Genomic DNA, 7,611 nt, shown 5'->3' with positions numbered 1-7,611 from the left:
CACACCATACAAATAATGCTTCCAAATCTTCAACGCGTGAACAATGGCAGCCAACTCTAGATCATGAACAGGGTAGTTCTTCTCATGGGGCTTCAACTGACGAGAAGCATAAGCAATAGCTCTACCCTTCTGCATCAATACACACCCAATACCAACTCTCAAAGAATCACAATACACTGTATATGAACCTGAAGCTGATGGCAAAACCAATACTGGAGCTGTGGTCAAGGCAGTCATGAGCTTCTGAAAGCTCTCCTCACACTCATCCAACCACCTGAATAGATCACCCTTTTGAGTTAACTTGGTCAAGGGTGATGCTATAGATGAAAATCCCTACATAAACCGACGGTAATAACTCGCCAAACCAAGAAAGTTGCGAATCTCTGTGGCAAAAGACGGTCTGGGCCAACTCTAAACCGCCTCTATCTTCTTCGGATCAACTTGAATACCCTCGCTGGACACCACGTGCCCCAAGAAAGCCACTGAACTAAGCCAAAAATCACATTTGGAGAACTTTGCATAAAGCTTCTCCTCTCTCAACCTCTGCAACACAACTCTCAAATGCCATGCATGCTCCTTCTGACTACGCGAATACACTAGGATATCATCAATGAAAACTATGACAAACGAGTCGAGATAAGGCCGAAACATGCTGTTCATCAAATGCATGAATGCTGCTGGGGCATTGGTCAACCTAAAAGACATCACAAGGAGCTCATAATGACCATATTGGGTCCTAAAAGCTGCCTTAGGAATATCCGAGTCCCTGATCTTCAACTGGTGATACCCAGAACGGAGATCAATCTTGGAGAACACCCTCGCTCCCTGAAACTGGTCGAATAAATCATCAATGCGAGGCAACAGGTACTTGTTCTTGATTGTAACTTTCTTCAACTATCTGTAATCAATGCACATTCTCATCGTGTCATCTTTCTTGTTCACAAATAGAATAGGCGCACCCCAATGTGACACACTAGGCCGAATAACCCCTTATCAAAGAGTTCTTGAAGTTGCTTCTTTAACTCTTTCAACTCTGTCGGTGCCATATGATATGGTGGAATAGAAATGGGCTGAGTGCCCGGTACCAAATCAATTCCAAAATCAATATCCCTATCCGGTGGCATGCCCATCAGGTTTGCAGGAAAAAGATCGGGAAAATCCCTCACAACAGGAACAAAATCAGTACTAGGAGTCTCTGCACTAACATCCCTCACAAAGGCTAAGTATGAAAGACAGCCCTTCCCAACCATCCGCTGGGCCTTCAGAAATGAAATCACCTTACTGGGGACAAAATCACTCGAACCTCACCACTCAATCCGTGGCACACGAGACATAGCCAACATCACTATCTTAGCATGACAGTCCAATATAGCACGACACAGAGATAGCCAATCCATGCCCAATATGATATCAAAGTCCACCATACAAAGCAACAATAGGTCCACTCGGGTCTCCAGACCCCCAATAGTCACCACACATGACCGGTATACACGGTTCACAACTATAGTATCGCCTACCGAAGTAGATATATGAACAAATGAAACAAGAGACTCATGTGGCATATCGAAATAACGAGCAAAGTATGATGACACATATGAAAAAGTGGAATCAAAATCAAATAATATAGAGGCATCTCTGCGACAGACTGAGACAATACCTGTAATCACAACATCTAGTCTGGTTGGGAGTGCATAGAAACGGGCCTGACCACCACCTGATCGACCTCCCCCTCTGGGGTGATCCCTAACTGACTGACCCTCGCCCCTAGCTACCTGAGCAGGTGGTGAATTGACTGGAGCTGAAGTCAAGGGTTGACCCCTCTGCTGAGACGGACCCTCAAGAAGACGAGGACACTGCCTCCTCATATGCCTAAACTCTCCACGCTCGTAACAACTCCCTGGTGCTAGAGACGGGGACTGAAGGGAACCCCTAGCACCAGGATGACTAGCAGATGCACCTGGCATAGAAGAGCCCTGAACTGATGGAGCACATGACGAACTCTGGGCTAGAAGGGCACTGAGTGATGAATGGCCCTGATGAGAACTGTGAGAACCATGACCCGATGATGCCCCACGATAACCTGGGCGAGCTGACTGAGTATGCCTGAACGGATGGCCTTTGTCGTGCTGAAACTGATCCCTCGAAGGAGCACCACCAAATCTACTAGATCCCCGAGGCCTCTTGGCTTCCCTCTCATCTCGCTCCTAACAACGAACTGGCTCAATCTCGCGGGCGATGTCAACAACCTCCTCAAAAGTATCACCTAACACCCTCTCCCTGGTCATGAGAATCTAAAGCTGATATGTGAGGCCATCAGCGACCCTCCTGATCCTCTATCGATCTATGAGAACTAACCAGACCACATGATGAGCTAACTCAGAGAATCGCATCTCATACTAGGTCACACTCATATCACCCTGACACAACTGCTCGAACTGCCTGCACAGCTCCTCCTTGCGAGACTGTGGAACATACTTCTCCAAAAAGAGAATGGAGAACTGCTTCCAGGTAAGGGGCGCTGCATCAACAGGCCTACACCTCTCATAACCCTCCTACCAAGTAAAGGTATCTCCAGAAAACTGAAAAGTGGTAAATGCTACACCACTAGTCTCTAGAATACCCGTTGTACGAAGAATCCTCTGACACTTGTCCAAGAAACCCTGGGCATCCTCGCCCTCTGTACCACTAAAAGTCGGAGGCTGAAATCTACTAAACCTCTCCAATCGACGCTGCTCGTCGTCAGGCATAACAGGTACCACATGCTCCTGATCGTGATGGCGCCTATCATAGTACTAGGCAAGCCAACCAAATATTTACCACAACGAAATCTTTTATAATCGAATAAATCTCAAATTCGTCATATGAAATAGATGAGTAAAATAGAATATGCGGAAGAAACCAATACAAAATACCAACACAGCCCAACAATTCGGTGTCACTAGTCAAGAGCCTCTTAATACAACCCAAACTAACTAAATAATACATCATAAGTCTGAAATAACAAAAAACACTAAGATAGGAAGGAGGAAAGAAGGGCTGCGAATGATGTGCAACTACCTTGCAATCTCCGATAAAGCTCTGAGAGTGTTGGAAGCTCTCACTCTGATGTCCGGGCACCTGGATCTGCACACAAGGTGCAGGGAGTAATGTGAATACGCCAACTCAGTAAGTAACTAAAGTAAATAAGGTCCAACTACAGTGACGAGCAATTTAAAACCATATAAGAGTTTTCAACAGAAATATCAAGTCAAAACCAACAATGCCATAGTCAGTTATCTCGTAAAAATGTCAGTTTCAATTAAAATACTTTGAAATAATTTATTCAACACTTTTAAACAGAGGCTCAGTATAAAAAGAAGAGTAAAAGCAGCAAAATGTCATAAACGGGCCCCTCGGGCAAGGTATCACTCATAAGTATAGCCTTTCGGGCAAGCCTCTTAGTCACTCGAGACACATCTCTTGTCAATAGTACTCACACTCAGCCCTCCGGCTCAATAATATCTCATAATAGTAATAATCATAATAACTGCTGCGGCGTGCATCCTGATTCATTGTTTATAGTCACTATGCTCACTGGGGTTGTGCAGACTCCGGAAGGGCTCCTACAGCCCAAGTGTCATATCGCTGCGACACGCAGCCCGATCCAATATATATATCGCTGCGGCATGCAACCCGATCCATATAAGTATCGCTGCGGCGTGCAGCCCGATCCATAATATATATAATATTGTTGCGGCGTGCAGCCCGATCCATAATATATATATATATATATATATATATATATATATATATATATATATATATAATCCTCACCATTAGGTCCTCAACCTCTCTCAGTCATTAACCTCACAACCACTCGGGCATATTAGTGGAAATCAGGGAACTCAGCCTAAACAATTTTCATATATTAAGAAGTAGAGTGATAAAACAGGATTTAAACAATAAACAGGTAAATCATGTCTGAAGATATGCTTTCAAAACAGATAGAGTGAGGAAAGTAGTAAAAATTACCCATAGGGTCTAAACAGGTCAGCACAAGGCCCCAAACATGGCGTACAACCCAAAGTATACTATTAATCTAAAAAATACGGAATATCATAAGATTTCAAATCAAATATGTGAATTAATAGTCGTTACGGAACAGACCAAGTCACAATCCCTACCGATGCACGCCCACACGCTCGTCACCTAGCATGTGCGTCACCTCATTTATCAAAACAATACGAATTACCAGGGTTTCATACCCTTAGGTCCAGATTTACAATGGTTACTTACCTCAAACGGGATGAAATACTACTCTGCGATGCCCTTGCCTCTCGCCTCGGCCTCAACTCGCATCGAATCTATCCAAAATCAGAATTACAATATCAATATATGCTAAGGGAATGAAGCCCATGCGAAAATAATCAAATTATTCAAAAAATCCCGAAATTGGTCCAACCCGACCCCTGGGCCCATATCTCGAAATTCAATAAAAGTCATATCAGTGGAATCCTCATCCTCCCACGAGTTTATACATACCAAGAATACAAAAAATCCAACCACAAAATGACCCCTCAAATCCCTAGATTAAGGTCTCCAATTTCCAAGCCCTAACTCCCCAATTCTAGGCTTCAAATCAACCAAATTTCATGTTTAATTAGGTAGAAATCACAATAGGATCGAGTATTAAGTCCATAAATCTTACCTCCAAGAAGTTCTCTTTGATTCCCTCTTCAATCTCCCTCAAGAAGTTCCAAAACCGACTCAAAAATGGTGAACTTTGGCCAAAAATTGCTAAAATGGCCTTTTAAACATTCTGCCCAGCAATTAAAAATTCCTTCATTGCGAACGTGGTCAATGCCTCGCATACGTGAAGCGCAAAATTTGTTGACCGCTAAATCCTTCTTTGCGAATGCGACATCCTGAACGCGAACGCGAAGCTTCAGCTCCTCAACCTATTGCGAACGAGACACCTAGCTCGCGAACGCGAAGCACAAGGAACCTGGACCCCAACTGCTCCCAATACTCTACGCGAACGCGGGACCTCATCGCGTTCGCAATGAACACTGCACCTAACCCTTCCCGAAAACGGGACACACATCGCAAATGTGAAGTTCAAACTTCCTGCCTCACGCCCTACCCCTTCGCAAACGCGAGAGCCCACTCACAAACACGAAGGCCAATTGTCTGCAACACCAAAAGCAGATTTTCTACAACTTTTCCAACATGAATTTGATCCGTTCAACCACCTAAAACTTACCATAGGCATTCGGGACCTCAACCAAACATGCTAACATATCCCATAACCTCATTCAAACTTGTTCCAACCTTCGGAACAATTGACATCGGATTCAAGCCTAAGAATTCCAAAAACTTCCAAATTGCTATTTGATAAAAAAGTCTATAAAACCTCGTTCGAATGATCTAAAATTTTGCACACACGTCACAAATGACACAACGGACCTACTCCAACTTCTAGAATTCCATTCCGACCCCTATATCAAAATCTCACCTATCAACCAGAAAATGCCAAAATTCTAATTTTGCCAATTCAAGCCTAAATCTACTCCGGACCTCCAAAATACATTCTGATCACGCTCCTAAGTCCTAAATCATCTCCCGAAGCTATATGAACCATTAGAATTCACATCCGAGCCCTTTTTCACATAAGTCAAAATCCGGTTGACTTTTCCAACCTAAGCTTACTCAAAAGAGACTAAGTGTCTCATTCCTTTCTAAAACCTCTCCGAACCTAAACCAACCAACCCGATATCACATAATACAACTGAACAAGACAATAAGAAGCAGAAATGGGGGAAATGGAGCGGTAACTCATGAAACGACCGTCCAGGTCATTACAATACTAATAATGCAGTCAGAGACAAAAGTTCCAAAGCTTGTGGAATCCTTGAAACAGTAGGAGTCCTATCAAAGAGGAAGCTGACTATTAATAGGACTCCTAGAAGATCTCAAGTCATGTTTAAATAGGAATGAGTTTGGACGTCTGAGCTATCCTTTCACATATCAACTAAGGTGTTAGAAGTTATTTTTACTTGTGTTGAGTACTTGCTTTGTATTCTTCCGAGTCAGTCTAGTGAATGTGTTTTAGGAAATTGAGTTGTAATTATACATCATAAAGAGTTAGTGAGTTGGAGTGAGTATTTTGCTTTACAAGTTAGAGTAACTTGTGAAGCAAATCGGAGTAGTAGAAGTACTAGAGAGTATTGAATAACAGTCTTATAATTAATACATTTTGGCTCATTTTTCTAGTAGAGTTGGAGTTGAAAATCATACGTGGTAAGTCGTGGTTTTTGTATCTTTTGAGCCGGGTGATTTTTTACGTAAAATCATTGTGTTCATTTTATTGCTTATTTACTTTACTTTTAAGGAACATGGTAAAGAACCAAGTTCTTTAGTAATCCATACGGGCACTCAAACTAACAATTGGTATCAGAGCGGGTTCTCTCATTTACATAGCTAACACCTAGAGAGATATTGGAAGAAAGATGAGTGTTCCACTTGGAATTAATGAAGGACAATCAACTACCAGACCACCCTTGTTCAATGGAAAATATTACAGTTGGTGGAAAGCAAGAATGGAATATTTCTTGATAACTGATGACTATGAACTATGGACCATAGTTTACCAAGGTCCTTTGATTCCTACTAAACAAAATGCACAAAGTGAAATAGTTCCTAAAGACCCCTCCGAATTTGTGGCAACATATTTTAGGATGATGGAGAAGAATGCAAAGGCTAAAAAAATCCTTATCTGTGGACTTCATCTTGATGAGTACAATAGAATTTCTGTATGCTCTAATGCGAAGCAGATATAAGATGCACTCCAAACTGCTCATGAAAGAACAAATCAAGTAAAGAGATCATAGATTGAACTACTCATGAGAAACTATGAGCTTTTCTCCATGAAGGAGTATGAGCCCATATAGGATATGATGACTACATTCTCTATAATAACCAATAAACTGAAATCACTTGAAAAAGTGTTTACCTCAGAAGAGTTGGTTAGCAAAGTTCTAAGAATATTTCCAGCTTCATGGGAATCAAAGTCACTACAATCCAGGAAGCCAAGGAATTGGATAAAATCTCACTTGATGAGTTGGTTGGAAACTTAAAAACTGATGAAATGAGACAGATAGAACTGCGCAAAGAAGAACCAAAAAAGGATAAAGCCTTGGTTATTAAAGCATCTGAGGATGATGAATCTGACTATGATGATCCTGATCTAGTAATGTTTGCTAAGTTCAAGAGGTTCATGAAGAATTCCAAAAGCGCATCCAAGAGAGAGACTAGTAGTAAGCACAAGCAGATCGACAAAGCTAACTATGATGGGTGCTACAAGTGTGGAAATCTAGATCACATGGTAAAGTACTGCCCAATATGGTAAATCAAGTGGAGGAAAGAACGAGCTGAAAAGGAAAAATGGGAGAAGATGAGAGAAAAGTGTTCCAACAAAGAAAAAATCCTAAGCAAAGGATTTACTGAAGCAATAAAGCAGGCATTCTTGGTAGCATATGAGGATAGTGGAAGTGATCAAGAGGAAGAAAAGGAGGATGAGGTTATAAGTCTCTATGCTGTGATTGATGAACACCAAGCTGTGAAGACAAAACC

General features: G+C 42.0%; 1 protein-coding gene across 1 annotated transcript; it reads left to right on the top strand.

Annotated features, from left to right (window-relative positions):
• The first annotated feature begins 6,488 nt into the window (after nt 1-6,488).
• Nucleotides 6,489-6,818, top strand: LOC142162135 (uncharacterized). Its single transcript, XM_075218449.1, has one exon. The coding sequence runs from the start codon at nt 6,489-6,491 to the stop codon at nt 6,816-6,818; it is 330 nt and encodes a 109-aa protein (XP_075074550.1).
• The last annotated feature ends 793 nt before the right edge of the window (nt 6,819-7,611 follow it).

The sequence above is a fragment of the Nicotiana tabacum genome, chromosome 7 (assembly GCF_000715075.1).
Source record: "Nicotiana tabacum cultivar K326 chromosome 7, ASM71507v2, whole genome shotgun sequence".
NCBI classification, from domain to species: domain Eukaryota; kingdom Viridiplantae; phylum Streptophyta; class Magnoliopsida; order Solanales; family Solanaceae; genus Nicotiana; species Nicotiana tabacum.
This window is presented reverse-complemented; position numbering and strand designations above follow the sequence as displayed.